The sequence below is a fragment of the Mytilus californianus genome, unplaced genomic scaffold, assembly GCF_021869535.1.
Source record: "Mytilus californianus isolate M0D057914Y unplaced genomic scaffold, xbMytCali1.0.p SCAF_9, whole genome shotgun sequence".
NCBI classification, from domain to species: domain Eukaryota; kingdom Metazoa; phylum Mollusca; class Bivalvia; order Mytilida; family Mytilidae; genus Mytilus; species Mytilus californianus.
The window spans coordinates 8,732,487-8,752,358 of NW_026262745.1; the positions used below are offsets into that span (position 1 = coordinate 8,732,487).

The following is a 19,872-nucleotide window of genomic DNA, read 5'->3' on the forward strand; positions in this document are numbered from 1 at the left end:
ATTAAACATCTTTTCCAAATAAAAAAACAACAAATATAACAAGAAAACAAAATTAATTTTCTTTGGAACAATTAATGCATGTATATATTATACCTACTTACAGGCTTAAAAACAACCTATCAACCAATGGTGAAATATAATAACATGACATTGTTTTAAATTATCCACATTGTTGTAAGTTTAATCCTGGTGTCCATTATTCTTTAAGAGGCATATGAAACATTGCACAATTTTTTTCAAAGAGCTGTGAGGGATTCATTTATATTTGTGAAGCTCCTTAAGTCTTGTGTAACTTAAACATCCAAAAGAAATATCTATTTTAGTCTAGAAAAGTGAGGAATTAAACCACATAATGTTATCTGTGTCCACTTTGTACCTACATTACCATTTATGACGGACTTCTCATCACAACTATGGCTGGACTTTTTAAAGAATAAAATAAAAAACAAACAGCATAGGCATGTTATAAAGAGTGTTTCATTGATAAATAGGTAGCTTAACTTAAATAGTTTCAATTTAAAACACAAGTTTGTCCTATAGAGAAAAAAAAAATTTCTTAAAAACTAAGACATTCCAAACAAAACTTTGTTGATTACTAACGCTTGGGAAAGCAATTTGCAAAATATTTCTTATCAATAAGTAAATCACAATAAACCAATATATGGACTTTAAAAATTAAACACCAAAAAATTACCAGTAAACAGATAAATCTTAATTCAATATATGATAATAATACAAATTACCATAAATATTTATTTTACTTTGGACATTATAATAATAAAATAAAAACCCTTTTGATCTGTTTCAAAATGAAGATATTAACATGCTTAATATGTTTTTTTTACTGATGTAAAATGATGGCACTGAACACATCTTAATCTATATTATTCCTTATTCCATTATTGAAAAGTAGACCAGGCTAGGGATAAGTAAACAAATTAGTATTCAACTTATATAAAACGGAAAGGCCAAGTAAAGTTTAATACCACACAAGCTTTTGTTGTCAAATATTAATTTGATAGATAAGAAAATATTGAACAATTATCTTCCATACAAACACATAACAAAAGGTTGAAAGTGAAGATGAAATTCACACCATAAAATAACACCAAAACATGGACATTAGATTATGTTAAACAAGATATTAATTCTGTATAAATTACCATTAACAAAAGGCTGAAAAGATTGCAATAGAATCCATGCAAAAGGTCAAGTGTCAATGAATGAAAACATAAATATTGCGGAACTTTCAAAAAAAGTTAATTAAATATGTGTACATAGATATATAAGCTATTCAAGAAAGTAATTAAAATGGCAGAAATTGAAAGAAAATGTCCTATAATATTAGAAGAATTATTATTTCAAGATTGAAAGCAAATGTTGTATATTCTTGTGAATATTTAGCAATCTTGCTATTGATCCAGTTAGGTTAACCAGTGACACACTATATTGATGGTAAACATCTTCATTTTACGTAAATCAGACGTTATAAGGAACTGTTGCTTTGAACTTTCTTTTAAACACGAGTCAAAAACTGCTTTTTAAATAATTTCCTGAATAGCTTACTGGCCTTAAAATCAAAATCTTCAATTGCAGTAGTATTTCAATATACAACACAAACATGGCACATTTATACACGTAAACAAAGCTTCATTCTCACTCGCATGAATATATTGTAAACCAACTTATTTTGGGGGATACTTTATTTCGCTTTTAGCCCTTTCAAGCTGACTTTGCAGCAATTTATTTTTCACAATTTTCTTGATGTTTTTATATTTGTATAGTGAGCATCCATTTTACATATTGGCGACTATTTATATGGATTTATTTTTTCCACTCACAAAGATCGCCAAAATAAGTTGCTTGCAAAAATGAGTTGGTTTACAGTAATTTCAATATCATACATTCATTTTACATGCTATACTTCATAACATAACCACTGAAACATATTGTTAGCACCACAAAATCTAAAAATAGAACCATGTGATCATACAAGGACTAGGTGAAATAAATATTGCTTCATATTAACGAATGAGTGAAACATTACAATCAACATTTCATCTAAATGGTGCTGGGTGCTTGATAACTTTTATATGTTCTGAAACATACTTGGTTTTATCGAGTTTTTGATCGGTGAACACTTTAGTTTGAGACTGATAAAGTCGAGATCCTACAGAGGTTCCAGATACGGTAGATTTTGTGCTAGCTGAATGGCGTCGCCATTTCATGGCAGCATTTATATAACTAGCCACAGGACTAACTCCCTGTGGTTTTACATAAGCTTTAGGGTGCGGCGTAGAAGAAGCATGGTGCACAGGAAGCTTTCTTGCCCCTTTTTTACCCCGTTTAGGAAGCAGTTTTGGTTCAGCCTCAGCATCATGGCCATTTGGGATATGATCTACTTCACCATTTGTCATTTCTGAATTAACAAGTTTTTCTTTTGATTTCTTAGATGGTAGTAGACCTCTAGCTTGGGCTCTTGCTAAAACATCTCTGGCTGCTTCTTTAGCATCTTCTGGCTGTAAATATACAATTGTTAATCATGTTTAAACTTGATATCTAAATTTGATAGAATTGTTTAAACCGGTCACAAAATTTGAGATTTATCAACAAGATAAATAATATCAAATTTTTCTAAATAAGATGTTTTCCATATTAGAGGTTCCTTATTGCATAAAACTATAATTCTACAGCACTGATACTTTAAGCATTAATTTTTAATGGACATGAAAACAAAAGAACAATGAATCCATGGTCCATTTGCAGAGCATCTAGTATAACTCTTGATGTAAATTTAACAAATTCAAAGGTTATTTTAACATGGGAAATATCTTGTTGGCAGTTGCAATTCATATTACAAGTACAGTAATATGTGTAATATGCAGGGAAAGATCAAGATTATTCATTTGTTAAACGTCATAAATATCATGACGTCAAGAGATGACATATAAATGTTTTCTTTCATCTTAAATGTCAGTTTTGATAATAACAGAGAACAGTTCTGACCATTTTTGTATTACTTATATTATAAAAGACTGATTCACCATGTTAATGACCTTTGTAAAATCAGTGTCAAAATTTAATTTTCATGTTGGCAAAAATTGAATGTTTACATATGTAACCAAGAGTTCAACCTAAGCAAACTGAAATATTTCACCTGATAATTTTTATATTAGCCTACTCTTTTTAAGAATAACAAATAGAAATATGAATGTTAATCATATAGATATTAAACAAACAAATGCCAGTTTTATTAAAATGTATTTAATAAAAATTATTATCAGATCATCATTGTATGTTTTATATGTATTTTCGGGGGCATTAATTAAAATACCAAATGAACCCTTCAAACAAATATTGATATATTTAGCCTTTTGGACATCTTTTGTCATTTTTTCTTTGACCTAATTTTTCTTGTCCCCTTAAATTTTGATCAATTTACATGGTATCAACTGTAAAATGTTATAAATGTAGAACTTTACACACCCATTTTATATGCATTACATATTGGGGTTGGATTTCACTAGATGTGAAACATCTTACAATCAATATCCAATTTACCATGGAATATATAACATAGTTAATGAAGGTTTTCTTTGAATACTTAAACCATTTCTGTCTAAGAGGCAGACAGAAAGTCGAACTTCATGGCAGAAAATTTAATAAATTCAGAAAACAAATGTATCACAACAAATATAAAAGCAAAATAAATCACTTTAAGCAGTAGAATGTGTCCTGAAAACTCACATGACATTGTGTAATGGATAGTAAAACTAACAAAATCTAAATATTTTACAAATTTGATTGCAAGATGGTTCAGTAACCTACTACAGGATTACATGATCTAATGTTGTGTCCAAAAAAAATTGTTTTAGCAGCAGATATGCAATACAGTTTGTTTAAATTTTAAAAAGAATACCAAAATTTTGCAGACATTTGTGATTTATAATAAAATGTGCTATATATGCATTGATAAAACTATTAATCTTAGATGAATGTGACTTTCATCATATCAATTAAACCCTAAACCTAACTGTTCAATATACATTTAAACAAACATTGATTTTAAAATGGTTAAGTGTGAGAAAGCAAGTATTTTTTTCTTTGTAATTTACATTCTTACAAAAGATTTTTGTTTTAAAACAGTTTAATTTTATGAGGAAGATTGATTTTTTAATTTATCAGTACTTGAAATATAAAGTAGCCATTTGTTTAAATACATTTTAACTGCCATTAATTTATTTCATGGTTTTTTTAAATGACATCACCTTGCATCTCAAGTGTACTAAAAATTTTAAATTAAAAGCAATGTAATACTTATTGATTTATAAATGGGAAACTTCCCTAACATGCATTCATACTCTTCTATGTGAATAAAACATTCTAAAAGCATGAATATTAAAGAAAAGTTTTCTCTTGTTTTTATTCAACAAAGTGTTGCTATTTTCATAGTCTTGGTAGAAATTCACGGATCAAGGCGTCAAGACAGAAAGACTGATTTACAACAATGAACAAGATTTCTGAAAGAAATAAAAATAAATAAAAATGTTTGTGAGCTGAAAATCAGCTGATTTTTAAACATTGTGAATAAATCATTCATACAAATCTATTTCCTCATCACCATGGAATCTGTCAACAAAACATTTCCATTTCATTAAAAAAAAATGCTCTTGAAAAAAGACTTAAGAAAACCTGCCAGACATCAACTGAATTTTCTACAATACACTGAATGTTTCTTACTTAAGTTTCATCATAACAAATGGACAAAAATGGCTGTGTTTACATCTAAAAGTTTACTATGAGTACAGACAACCCTGTGCAGTTGGAAAAGTTTGAAGGACTAGCATCCACAAGATATATAAAAATTAAATGCATTTTTTGTGTTTCAGAGAGATCAAATCTCTTTTGGATTTTGATGGGCATTTTTTTCTGTTCCTGCATAAGGTGTTAAAATAAACTAAGTTGGGTAAAATGTTTAGTAATTTTTTGGGGCCCTTTATAGCTTGCTGTTCGGTGTGAGCCAATGCTCCGTGTTGAAGGCCGTACCTTGACCTATAATGGTTTACTTTTATAAATTGTAACTTGGATGGAGAGTTGTCTCATTGGCACTCATACCACATCTTCCTATATGTATTGAGATGCCCCTCTAAGGTAACAATTGTATTGCATTGATTGATATGGACAATTTAAGGACAATAGATATCTACACAACAATAAGTGATTTAAGGGGGTAACTGAGTGAACAGTATCAAATGTTATTCAGTTGTTTGTTTATTCTACCATCATATGCAGCGAGGAAAAAAAAGCCCATCAAAATCCAAAAACTGTTTAAACTGAATTAAGCATACCTCTCTAGTAACGACAGCAACAAAACAACCACTGGATTTCTCTGTTGGATGGAACTTAATGTATTTGCCAATGATCCCTATTTTCTTTTCTATCTCTTCTCCAGAGAATGGTAACACAGGGGGAACAACTCTCCAAGGGAATTTCCTCTGTTGTACCATATTTGTATATTCCACTGATTTGACAACAACATTTTCATTTTCTGCCTCATGAATAGATCTGGTCATGTATACAACTGCTTGCACCTTGGAAACTAAAGAAAGAAAGGAATCATAGATTTTATTAAAAAAAAATTAGTTGTTAAAAAACTCTTTAGAAAAAAATTTGTTGATTTACTGAATCTCTTGGTATATCCATCAATTTTAAAAGTAAAGATCAGGATAATCCACTCATTTTTAAAAAGTGGGTGAATACCCCAAAGTAGAAGGTTAGATCTAAGGTATTTTGGCTCTTTTATACTTGACAACAAAGTAACTGGGAAATTAAAGCAAACAAACACGTTTTTTGTCAGGTGTCTGGCTGTTATGAATATGCCCTGAAAGAAGGTGGTGATATTTCATCTTTTGTTCACTGTAAAGTATATAATATTCCTTAGCTGAAAGAATATATTAAAAGTAGAGAGTATGATATAGTTTATTCAAACACTTATTGATTGCTGATTGAATAATGTCCAGTGCAAATATTTCATGCAGGACAAGACCAAATTGAACAAAAAACCAATGAGGTAGATAATTATGTTGATCAACCAGGATGGAGTATGCAAAAAGGAGGAGGGTCATCTAAGGACTCAGCAATAAGTCATTGCAAAGATTCTTTTCATTTTAGAGATTGTGTCAACTGCCAATATGAGGCATTATAAATACTGTCCATAATTTTCCAGTATGTAGCTTCATTCCTGTACATCCTACACACCTACAAATGGAAAGTGACTGTACCAAGATAGAAGTCATTTTCCATTTGTTCCATTAGCTTATATGCTATGTCACTATAATCCCCTCTCCCCTCAAGAAAAAGGGTAAATTCTAACTGATTTTAAGGTTTCATTTCTTATTTTAGCCTCTGCAATATATTATGACCTTAAACCAGACTAGACTACATGTGAACTCAGCTATCAAACCCTATATGGAAAACAACTTCCTAACCTCTACGTACTTACATTTCATAGCATGTTTCATTACATTCATGTGTGCAGTACTAAGTTCTGTTATTCTAGCCATATTAACATCCCCTGTTGCCATGTCTTTTAATATTTTCATGTCTGCAACAAATTTTATGAATTATTGTTAATTACTGATTTCGAATTTGCATGTATGAACAAAAGCAAAGTGCATACAGTTTGACTTCAGATAAATGTAGAATGCATGTTGTTTACAGTTAATGCATTAACACTCAACGACATGAAACATTTATCAACAGCTGATTCAAAGATCTATTGATTTTATTATTTATAAAGTTCAAAAACACGGAAACCCTATTTCAAGGTTTGGTAATGTACTAACTCATATACAAATGTTTTCCATTAGTTTCAAAACATTTTATTTTATCAATCATTGAAAAATGTTTGTTTGAGGTATCTTTTAATACAACAAATGTTGTCAAGTTTGTAAATACAATTGGTACATGTCATATTCAAACCTGTCTATATATAATGCACTATATCAATCAATATGAAATGCCATAACAAAGATTATTTTTAAATTTTATGCATGGTAATTAGCACTAGCTGTTACATAAAGATCCCATGTCTATCTTCCCTGCAGTGCCCATACTTTTCCACTCTGACTGTATTTTAAGTACAAATGGCAAATACTTTTGAGGCCAACAGATTCTCTTGTTTCCAATTCATTATTTCATTATAATACTTATAAAAAAACACAGCTTTTTCAATATCTCCTTCTTTTACAAAAAAAAAAAAAAAAACAACCCTAAAACTTGATTAGTAATGCCACCAGCCCTGCTGCTATAACACCAGTTGTTCTGAAATTTGTGTACTTTGTATCAAAATCAATAATTACCTTCTCCTTCATTGACAATAAAATCTACAGGATTAGTGACACCAGACCTGCTACAGTCTGCTGTGACCAGTATCACTCTCACATTCTTGTACTTGGAGTCATCATGATCTATATCTAGAAAGGAATCTGTTGGCACCTTGATTCCTTTAATAATAATAAAAATAACAGATCAGTAAACAGTTTTTAAATTGTTGCTATTATTGACAAATAAAATCAAAGGGTAGGTTTATAATCTCCTCACTCTAAAATAGAATCTGTCCTCATTATTTGAAGATTCAAGCTAAAGCATTGAGAAACTCAAATACTTTTTTTCAGTGCACTTATTATCACATGGAAAGAGAAGAATTGAATTCTTAAATTATCTTGTTCTTAAAGCTTGTTCAAATTCATTAATCAAAGAGTTTGAGGAAAAAAGGAATCCTAAAATACATTTTGTTCATTAACGTTAGAAAAAAAAATTTGGTTTCTGCTGGTATGATCTAAATAATATATTTTTTTTCTTTCTGATATCATACTGATTGAGGTAACTTATAAAAAGGTTCTCAAATAAAACTTGACTTCAATGTTATCTGATGGAGAAAAATATTGACAGTGACAAAGCCATTTCAGATTTTTACTTGTAAAGTTTATTGTTTAATTTTCTTTATTTCCTTTCAAAGCTATAAATACTTGTCAGTAATTGTTCAATATTTACAAAGTAATTGACAACACTTCTGAAATTTACAAGTATGCCACAAAACTGGACATTAGCCTAATAAATATGGTTTTAGAACCAAAGTGAAGTATTTTCATGTACCATGATAACATTTAACCTTAAAATATGTAAAAATGTTTATTTAATAAATATTAAGCACTTGAATATTATTTATACTTCTACTAAAAATGTTATCGTGTATGTAACTTGCAGTATTTTATTCTGAAAACTTACATAATCATTCTGTTACAAGGAACTTAATTTAAATTTATTATCTATTATATGTTATCATTCATAAAATTTATACCATTATTCAGCACTTAAAAAGCTTGAATAGACTTTAAAACCTTGATTAGATGAACAAGTTATATAAGTTTGACCTTGAAATTTGTCCAAGAACAAATATCAGTTTGTAAAAAAATTTGCATAAAGCTCTTGAACTTTGGTTTGGATTTGCTTTAATATGAAATTTGAATCTAATCTTGATGTAATACCTTCATCCAAAATACATCATACATGGACATAAACTGGATCACTGTCTAACATAATTATAATAATAAAGTATATAAGTAAAGTCTATTAGTTTGATAAACTGTGGCCCTTTTATAATTGTGAATGGTAGTAAAATTCGTTTTGTGTTATAGATTTGAATAAAATGGACCATGGATCTTTTCAAGCATGTTTTTACCTTTTATTCCACATTTCTCAAATTGTGCTTGTATTGCTTTTGATTCTGTAGTAGATTTTGCACCAAATGCCCATCCATGATTATTGCTATTATTGAGGAGACTGGCTATATGTGCTGTGGTGAGACCAGATCCTATGTTTACATGTATGAGATCACTGTCATCTCCAAGTAAATGTTTGATAGAATGTGGTGCTATACAACTTGATTTATCCTACAAAATAAAAAAAATGTACACAAAGTTATTCAAAATGTTATTTCATTACTGAAATCAACATAGATTCAAATTTACACATCAAATATTTGAGAGGAAAAATCCAGATTAAAATCAAACAATTGAAATAAATCACAAAAAAATATGCAGATATGGACTCAGCTAAGTGTTAAATAATTCAATATGTTGAAAGGTTTACATTGTTATATTGGTTCTATAAATGTTAGGTTGAATATGAATGATAGAAGATGTGGAGTAAAGATAATGGAGACAAAATTAAAAATAAATGATCTTACAGCCTTCAGAAGTAAACAATTCACCTACTTTGAATAGAAAGCAATTAATTACTAATAAGTCTAGATCAGTTGCAATTGAATTAAAAAAAAATACTTAACAACTGATGTTAATTTGTTCTCCTCCTAAACTTGAATGAAATATTTGCCGCTGGACAGAAAGTAAACAACAATCAAGCTAAAACAACTGACACCAACACCCAATCATCAATAGAGAGACATCAACAACCATTGACCAGATGCATGACTTAAGGACAGGCTCAAAAGCATGTGGTGGTTTTAAACTATCATAATTATCTAGTCTACCAGTAAAGTAGATATTCTGCAATGTTACCTTGCTTTTTAAGTTTTAACAATTATCTGATTCTGATATTGTCCATCTTTTCCAGGAAAAAATGTATGGAATGTATGGAACAGAGGACAAAACTTTTTTAATACCCCACCACCTACAGTTTTCCTTTGTAACAAAGTTATATTGGCTTTCACCCCTATTACCCATAGAAAAAAAATATCATGTGATGTAACCATTCCATACATATTTTTCTGGAATAGCCCTGAATTTATACAATCCTCATACAAGAAAGAAATAATACCTGTATAACAATTTTGCCTCCTAGATAAAGATCATGATCTACCAGATCTTCTCTATATTCTCCAGGAAACATTAATACGTCACTACACAATGGGTCCATTGCAAACTGTTTGTCTACTAACTTCTCTTCACTGTTAACCAATGTAAAACCTTCCTCTTTAAACTGGTCTACTACTTCTGATATACTGCAATGAAAACATTTTGTTTATATAATAAAGCTGATCTATGGCCCACAGTTATTATTAACTTGTACTGTACCACTTTTTTGAAGCCGGATTTGGACTTTCAAACATCAAAGTCCTTATTTAAGAATACAGTACTTATTTCGTTTTTTATTTTCCATAAGTTTGTGAACATTATTCATTGATGCTCATTTTACTATTTGAAGTTAGGCTTTTTAAAAACTATTAAATGGTATATCTAAAATACAATGCCATTTAGAGTCAATATAATTGTTTATAGTGGCTACCTTATACAAATGGTAGTAGTACTGCTGCTATAAACTTGTTACATCATATAAAAATTGTTTCCTGGAAAATAATGTTAACAAAGAAAATCTGCTAATATGTTGACTTTTTTTTCAGGAAACAAACACAAGTAAATACTTTGTACTATTTAATCTTCTGTACTGAGTCTTTTATAGAAATGATGGCATTTCAAACAATATGCAGTTCAGCATGAAGCTATTTTGTATCAATTTATTGCCTACAAAATCAATTTCCCATCTTATCTTTTCAATTTTGACCTTATCTTCGCTATAGCATCCAAGAGTCAAATGAGCCTTTGAATGGCAATGTTCGTCACTGGAGATTCCTATACTGATCGATAAAGCAGATAACCGCATAGTTCATGGCACTTTTGTTTCGGAACATGTAAAATACAAGATGGTCTCTTGATATTCAACCCTTAATTAAATCTTAAAGATGTAAACTATCTAGAAACTGATCGATAAGGTCGTGACTTATAGCAGTTTTATGATTGAGTGTGAATTAACTATGTTTGAAGACAGTCGGATAACAGGAAAAGGTTGGCAATAAACTCAGAGAAATTCAACATTAGCTAAGCAATTAAATTACACAAATGGTATTAATTATCGGCTATTTCAAAGACAATTGTTAAATATCAATATCAATTATACCATAGGAATCAATTGTGTGTGACGTCGTAATGGAACAAAGGTGATCTTAAGATTAACAAACTAAATATAAACTGTAGCTTAGGCAATGTTTGAACTTCTGACAAACATTATTAATGATTCTGCATTAATTCATATTGCAAACATTGCAAACTGTCAAGTTTTTCTACAATAAAGTAAATTACAGTCTAGATTCAAAGAAAATGCAGGATGTAATGATATCAGAACCATGTTTAATTCTATTGTTGTGATGACTGATGCAGATGGCTTCCTGCCTTTCCTATATATACATCTTAGTACAATTGGAAATTTGTTTAAATGGTAGCAAAAAAGGTTTTGTTATAAATGTGACGGATTGATTGATGGTTGCTTAACATTGCATCAGTGATAAAAGGTTATATTTTGAAGATATAGCCCTTGAAGGAAAATAAGTTTTTACAATGTTGCATGTGGTAGTGACTGCAGAGTACTATTCCAGAAGAAACCTATTTTCACTATAAATCTCGGTGTGTGCCAGATATAACCTCTTTCAGAGAAAATATTTGATGACTGGAGAGGTTGACAGGTCACAAAAACCTTCAAAATTTATCATTTACAGAAAATAAGTCTCTAAAAATTAAGAACTATACATTTAGATGTTATACATCTTTCTCATTGTCAAAGTATCTACCTTGAGCAGTACTTACCTTGTTTTTATTTGGTTGACCCATGTATACACTGGTTGCTTAGAGCCTATTGCTTCTTTACTTCTTACAGTTTCTGGTAACAGGTATTCTATTGATGGGGCTGAGGCTTTTATTCTGTGTCGTGCAAGGGCAGCATTTAATTTGGTTTTACAATCAGAAATGGCATCTTCAACATCTGTTGCTACAGAATTCAGAACTTCATTTGTGAATGGAGTTCTACGTTGAAATTTTCTAGTTTGGTAATCACATAATATAACCATTACTAAACCAAGATCTTCCATATGCTGTAAAATATAATATCATTTTTTTTTTTTTTTTTTTTTTTTTTAAAACAACCTACAATCTTTAAGTTATGATAAAATTGGGCCTAAACTACAAACTACTGTTAATTGTCTTGGAAATTAATGGAACACATTATTTGATTTTAATTAGAAAATCAATGGGTCATGTGGTCATGTTGAACAGATGCATGTATGTATTTTTACAATACTGTCATATTAGATTTTCTTATAAAAAATGCCACAAGAAAGCAAATAGAAAATTTCAAATAGCAATCTGCCTTCAATTAACAATTAGTCTTATTTTTAAGTAGCAGATCAGGAGAAACTCTGTTGTCAGTCTTGATATGAATTGTGTTGCTACACAGTGAATTTTATAGAATTGCAAGAAAATATCTTTGTGAAAAAATACTGAAGTATGATCCACTTGGTATGTTAGTTGGACAAAGGTTGAAAGTACCAACAAATGATTCATGATTCAGTCATCTTTAAAGGTATTTACTATGATAAAGGATCAGATTTTCTATCAGATACAAGTACGTACCTGGACGACACTTACACCCTACTTTAAGTGACAACTCGAGCAATATAAAAACTATTTAACGTGATGCTTATGGTATTAAAGATACATTTTTACATTGTTGATGCATTATTAATCGGGTTTAGATGAGATTATTGAAATCATTACAATCATAAAATGTCAATCTGGGAGGGCTTTAAAGCGAATAAACTGTTATAATAATTTCCCTTTAATTGAAAATCAATAAAATACATTTATTCTCATTTATTATTGATGAATATGCAGTCACTCAATGGCTTCCTTCAATTGTGGCACCGAAATAATACAATTTTATGCAAATGTCATTATGACGTGAATTTAAAGTCATTTTTAAAAGGATTTGATTTTCTCTTTTCTAAATTTAAGTCTTGACAAATGCTCATTTTTTTCTTTATTTTGCTTGGTTCCCACCAGGTGTCCTCTAGTTGTTATCATAAATAACATCAATACATCCGCACGGTTAGTTTCATTATACAATCATATCAAAATAGCATTTCTGTTTAAGAAACCAAAAATAGTTCTATTTTAAAGTCTTTTTTCATCAGTATGTTCTTCTAAGGAGAACCATAAGTAAAGAATTTCCACCAAAAACACATTAAAGCTATCTTAAAGTAGATATTTTTAATAAAAATGTCATTCCAGTGTATCTCAGGTGTAATGTTAAGTACATAGTCAATATCATTACACTCATTTTAAGCAAATAATGTCAAAGAATTTAAAGCTACCAAAAATATGTAGTCTCACAAAATTAAATTTTTTCACCAAATTATACAAAGAAAAGAAGCATGGACTTTGTTTTCTGAACAACTAATTTCTAACTTGTTGTCAAGGAGGGAAAATTTAAGTGAAAAACTGTTCCAAATTGACACATATGTAAACTTTTAATTAAATATATACAAAGTTGCCACTTTCCACTTTCTATATAAATTTCCAAAGAAACATGACATATGGGTTACAATAATTGGTAATTTTTCACTTTTTATTGACTCACGAGTGAGAAAAGAAAACATATTAGTGCTTCACAGAATTAACTTTTGGCTTGTTTGTTTGTCAAATTTACCTGTTGAAGACATAAGTAAATTTTGCACTTTGATGTGAAATTTTTCTGTTGATCTGAGGTTTAAAGGATTAGAGAATGTATATCAGATTTGGATTTGTTCTTTGCTTTCCTTTTCTGAGGCTTTAAATCTTATAAATTCAAATATTCATTGATTATCTCTTTGAAAAATTCTTGTTTTATGTTTTCCTTGGCAAAACAAGTATCAAAGTCGTTTGTTTTTAGCTTTATTTAAATTTCACAAGAAGTCTGTTTACACTTGATTTCATATTTCATAAAAAGGTCAAAGTTTCATGTTATGTGAACTTCATAGCATAAAAATACAGGGGATTTTCTATGCTTTGCAACATCATAGTGAGATCTGCAAGTCAGTGACAAGAGCATATATATTACTTCTTTGTATATAAAAAAATCAAACCACAATTTTGAAAAGATTGAAGAATTCACTATTTCAGGATCAAAGTTATGGCTATTTTCATGTTTTTTTTTCAAGTGAAATACACATTTGATAGTCACACAACTTTCATATGAAAAATATTCATCTGAAATTCATAATGGAGAAATTTTTATGGAAACTCTGAATTCATTCATTCAACAGTCCTTTTTGTCCAGAGAAAGAGTAACGTTTAGATACACTCATGTGACTGTGAGGAAAATTGTGTGATGAGGACAATACTGAATCCCACATACTATTTATTTCAACTTGTACTATGTATAAGTAATTACCTCTGGATATGTCACAAAGAAGGCACAGTCATCCAATACGTCTTCAAACAAGCCTTGAACTGAAAATCAGAAAATATCATTATATAAATGTAGTTATTGTAAAAGTAAAGAGGTAGCACATTAACTTAAATCATTATGAAGGTTCATATAAAGCTGGTATCAAATCTTATTTTCCCTCTCAATTCAATTAAATTTTCATCTGCTCTATAAGTATAAATGTAATATCAAGCCTTTTCCCACTTGATTACAGACCATTTGTTTTACATTTTACTGTGGTTCCTTTCATAGTTCAATCTTGACCTCAACACTGAAAAAAAAAGTTGTCAATCTTACTTCTTGTCAACCTATTCTTCTGACAATACAAACAAATACTGAAAATTCAGAAATTATTGCGAGGTTTTTATTAATGCGAATAATGCGACTGTGTGAGTATCGCAATAATAAGATCTGGCATTCTGATATCTGATGCATATATCTGTATGCAGCTTTTCCTGAAATCACAATAATCAATCTCGCATTTATGTCCATTCTTCAAAAATCGCAATAATAAATGCACACAATAATTTCTGAATTTACAGTAGTGGGTTTTGTTTTTGAATTTTTTTATTATAATCAACACTTTAGAATTATCAATACATCTACAGGAATGAAGCTAGAAAGGTTATCAATATTTTATGCTTATTTATGGCAGATGAAGGCTAACATTCTTCTTTTCAATTTTATTGGTGATAAATACTTATTGTATGACAAGCATAATCGGTAAGCATACAGTAGTCTATTCTTCACTCTTCTGTCGCATGTTTACACATGAAATCAATAACAAACAAACAATCGAGTACCCCCGTGAATAGCATCCTGTCAAATAGTAAAGGTCAGTACAATCATAGTTTGAAACTGTAATCAAATTTGTATGACATCTTTCTCAATAGTGTTGGCATTTCTCATGAAATTGAGTATTTAAACAATGTATTACTAAAGTTGGATAAAAATCAAAATAAATATTGACCATCTATAACAAACCTGTTTCAAAATTAATATCTAAATACTTTAATAATAATAATAATTTTTAAAAGTCCAATTAAATTTAAATGAATATAATACAGACCCAATATTAGATTAAGTAAGTTAATGTGAACAGGTACAATATTTTACTAACAGCTATCTATAAACCTAAATGATTTTACATTAATATTTCATAAGTGCTAATAAAACATCAGGTCTCTTCAGATTTTAATGTTAACTTTTCTATGCCAGTGTACTTTTAAAAGTCATATCTTAACAGTGCAAAATGCTTAAAAATGATTAAATACACCATAGCTAAAGAAAAGTTGTCATTCATTTTGTTCAACAAATGCATTAAAAATATTCAAAGCTAACATTAAAAAAACATTTCGTCAAAGTTTAATTTATGAAGACAATAGAATGAATAGTGATGAGTGTTTTAAATGAATTTGTCAGATTTCAGTAATTGATACGATGGTGCCTTCATAATGGGCCTTAGTAACAAGAAGTAGATTTAGATTCATAGCAAATCAAAATCAATAACACATTCAAACGCACCATATTACCAGCCATCACTACACCAAATACAATAAGATGTCGGCTTCATATTGCAATTAAAACAATCGTTTTGCTATCATGTACAGCAAAATTTTGTCTTCAATACAATGGATTTTGCAATAATGTAAAGCAGATTTTGATCAGTCTGTTACCTATTGCACCTGCTGAAGTACTGGTAGGCTCTGGTTAAAAAGAAGTGAATAAATTCAAGCAATAGGATTGCTATAAAAATTTAAAGATTTAAATTTCACAAATATGAGTACATGAAATTGGAGGAAAGGCAAATAACAAATGTCTAAGCATCTTTTTTTAACATGAAAATGGTAAATTTATAAGTAAGAAAAAATTATATGATATTTATATTTTCATCTACAATCTAAGGTCTGTAATCATTATGGCATAATTTTAATGAAAGATCACATTGTTATAACATCAGACATTGTCAGAGGGATGATAAACTTATGACGCATGCACATGTATCTGATCTTAATTTCAAATATTTTGTGAACTGACAAACGACAACTTTTCATTCAGAATTGGAGAGAATGTTTATCATGCCTCTGATCACTTGCATTAACTTTATTAAAATCATACCATGTTGATTACAGAATTTAAATTTTAGATGAAAACAAATGAAAGAGATTAAAAAGGGATTTTAATTTGTGGATTAAATTTATCATAGATGCCTGAGTAATGAAAAGTGATAGAAATACAATTGCCTTTGTGTGTTGTCCCAATCAACGGTGCATTTATTTGACTTAAACAAATCAGAATATGTAAACAACACGATACAAAATCTTCTACAGATCAAATGGATTCTATTGTTTACTTGATAAAAGGGAATTTCAATTCTACTGTCTTCTGGGACATCTATCGTTCAGCCTTCCTTCACAAGTACACTTTTGCGGTGAATACAATAGCATAACATTTTTATACTCTCATGAAAACAAACAATTCTTCATTTCACTCAGTACAATTAATTAAATGGGACTATGGAAATCAGGTAACTTTCACAGTAAATCAGAAATTTTGTTTCAAGCAGAAAACTGATTTTCCATTTCAAACATTACAATTTCAGTAATGGGGTAGTTGAAATCACTTAATTAATGCGATGAAATAAAGATCCTTTCAGAGTTATCATTGTAGAAAAACAATTCTGATAATCAGTTCTGTATAATTCTGTTGGCTGAAAACAGCTTTTAGTTTTGGTTGTCATTCAAACTAACCCTTTCAAATCTAAGTTTTGGTGATAATTGTGGAAGCTGCCTGGTCTCCATTACAGTAAAGCCTGTTTAAACCAAAAACCCTTCAGGAATTCATTTTCTGTTTAGATTAGACCAGGTGCTTGGTTTATACAGGTCAAATTATGAGAGAATATTCACTGTTACATGTAGGAACACTTAGAGTCCAGCTAGCTCACACAAGTTTCAAGTTCTCACAAGGTTAACTTTAGACTGATTTCCTCACACAAGGTTCCAGTTCTCACAAGGTTAACTTTAGACTGATTTCCTCACACAAGGTTCCAGTTCTCACAAGGTTAACTTTAAACTGATTTCCTCACACAAGGTTTCAGTTCTCACAAGGTTAACTTTAGACTGATTTCCTCACACAAGTTTCAAGTTCTCACAAGGTTAACTTTAGACTGATTTCCTCACACAAGTTTCAAGTTCTCACAAGGTTAACTTTAGACCGATTTCCTCACACAAGTTTCAAGTTCTCACAAGGTTAACTTTAGACTGATTTCCTCACACAAGGTTCCAGTTCTCACAAGGTTAACTTTAGACTGATTTCCTCACACAAGGTTCCAGTTCTCACAAGGTTAACTTTAGACTGATTTCCTCACACAAGTTTCCAGTTCTCACAAGGTTAACTTTAGACTGATTTCCTCACACAAGGTTCCAGTTCTCACAAGGTTAACTTTAGACTGATTTCCTCACACAAGGTTCCAGTTCTCTCAAGGTTAACTTTAGACTGATTTCCTCACACAAGGTTCCAGTTCTCACAAGGTTAACTTTAGACTGATTTCCTCACACAAGGTTCCAGTTCTCACAAGGTTAACTTTAGACTGATTTCCTCACACAAGGTTCCAGTTCTCACAAGGTTAACTTTAGACTGATTTTCTCACACAAGGTTCCAGTTCTCACAAGGTTAACTTTAGACTGATTTCCTCACAAAAGGTTCCAGTTCTCACAAGGTTAACTTTAGACTGATTTTCTTATCTTGTTGTTGAATAACTACCACATATTTGCTAGGGACAGAGACATTCTGTCTCATCCAGTTTTTTGAAGTCACTTGAATGAGACAGCATACTTGCAGCTTTTCCATTGAATGATATTTAAACAATGTTTTTATCCATTTGAATAAAGGAAGAGGAATTTAGCAATGACAACTATGCACGACTTGGAAATATCAGACACCTTGGGCTTACACTCATTTCATCTCTGTCAAGGACAACATTAGTCAAAGTCAGAGATAGGAATTCTTAACTTAAGGTGTCAGAGATTTCTTTGGTGTTGTTGGGTTGCTGGGTTGATGTATAGCCCACACTTACTTTTATTCATACGTTATAGTCTTGAAAGCCTTCTGATCTTTGCAGCTTCCAAGAGATTAGCAACTTATTGAATGTAAATTTATTCACTTTTGTATAACAAAACATTTATACAGTTGATTTCATCATGGTTGACTTTTATCCATTTCGTAGGACAGTGCTATCACATAGCCATACACAATCTACTATTATAACAGTCATATAATTCTAAGGTCATAATAAACATATTACAACATTGGAAACAATATTCTAAACATCATTAAACCTCTGATGACTTTCAAACACTGCCAAATTCAACTATTGTTACAACCTTGACTTGAAACGAAAGAAGATTAAGCCTATTCTAATGATAATACTATACTGGCAACTTTTTAACATGATTCAAGGGATCAACAGAGATGTATAGTGTTTGGGTACTGAAAGAGAAATTCATAGTTGATTTCTGATCAGAAGTAATGAATTCTTTAGACATTAATGAAAAATATTGGAAAACTGAATGCTAACTTTTGTTTCAAACAGATGTTATTGAATAACAGACTTATACCACTGAGCTATACACTTGACGACCAGAGAAAACACTGCATATATATATATGTTAACTATCTTTTTTCTCAATAGTTACAAACAATAGGCCCATTCTTGTAAAACTTCCAATTCTTTAACAGTAACACTCTCTTGAGTAAAAGTCATTTATATTTATTGTATGATTCAGTGGGAATGAAAAAAGTTTTAATTATAACATGAATGTTAACATGTACAATATGTATAGAGCCGCTCCTTGAAGGCAAAAATCTCGTTAAAAATTCATACTTGAAAATGAATGCAAACAAAAAAAGTTAGAAAGAGAATAGTACATGTATGTCTTCTGCTTTATGATAATATCTCCTGATGCTGGACCCTTCCACTTCACCCACACTCCATCCCCAAATTATTACTTCTCTAGGATCCCTTGGCACCTCTTAGAAAAAATTGGAAATAAGATATGAGATATTCATATAATATAAAAGACGATTGAACTATACAAAGATATACATATTTCGTAGAGGATATTCCAAAGAATATGTTTAGGTATTTATGCCAAAATTTACTTATAAATAGAGATTTTACAAGCAAATCCTAATTTAGAAAAACACTGTATTGGAACAGTGGAGTTGTTTATAAGGCATTTAACACAAACAACTAGTGGTGCATTTAGTATTTTACCCCCCAAATAAATGTTATATTACGGTTGGTTGGGGTTTAATTAATGCTTTACAACCCTGTCAAAATGATTTGATTTGATTTATCAAATAATGGGGAAAAATCAAATGATACAACTAATGATTCTTATCACAAAATATGCCTCTTGCATCCAAAGGTTATGTCATATTTGACCTTTGGGTCAGTAATATTCAATAAAACTCAATAATTTAAATACACTCTATATACTTTTTCATTCCTAAGATACCATATTTAAATGGTATAATCATACCTGATCAGATATC

General features: G+C 30.1%; 1 protein-coding gene across 3 annotated transcripts in view; it reads right to left on the reverse strand.

The window, feature by feature from the left end:
* LOC127716608 (putative methyltransferase NSUN7) overlaps nt 1-19,872 on the reverse strand; it is a 28,147-nt gene that overhangs the window by 3,334 nt on the left and 4,941 nt on the right. The window contains exons 2-9 of one of the 3 annotated variants that reach the window (XM_052222852.1): nt 14,281-14,339; nt 11,661-11,944; nt 9,841-10,024; nt 8,744-8,954; nt 7,362-7,505; nt 6,503-6,604; nt 5,349-5,599; nt 2,342-2,519 (exon numbers count right to left, since the gene is read on the reverse strand). In XM_052222852.1, coding sequence (XP_052078812.1) covers nt 2,342-2,519; nt 5,349-5,599; nt 6,503-6,604; nt 7,362-7,505; nt 8,744-8,954; nt 9,841-10,024; nt 11,661-11,944; nt 14,281-14,339 — 1,413 coding nt within the window. Of the gene's footprint in view, nt 1-552; nt 2,520-5,348; nt 5,600-6,502; nt 6,605-7,361; nt 7,506-8,743; nt 8,955-9,840; nt 10,025-11,660; nt 11,945-14,280; nt 14,340-19,872 lie in introns of those variants that run through there. The other 2 variants (XM_052222851.1, XM_052222850.1) reach the window with 2 other exon arrangements.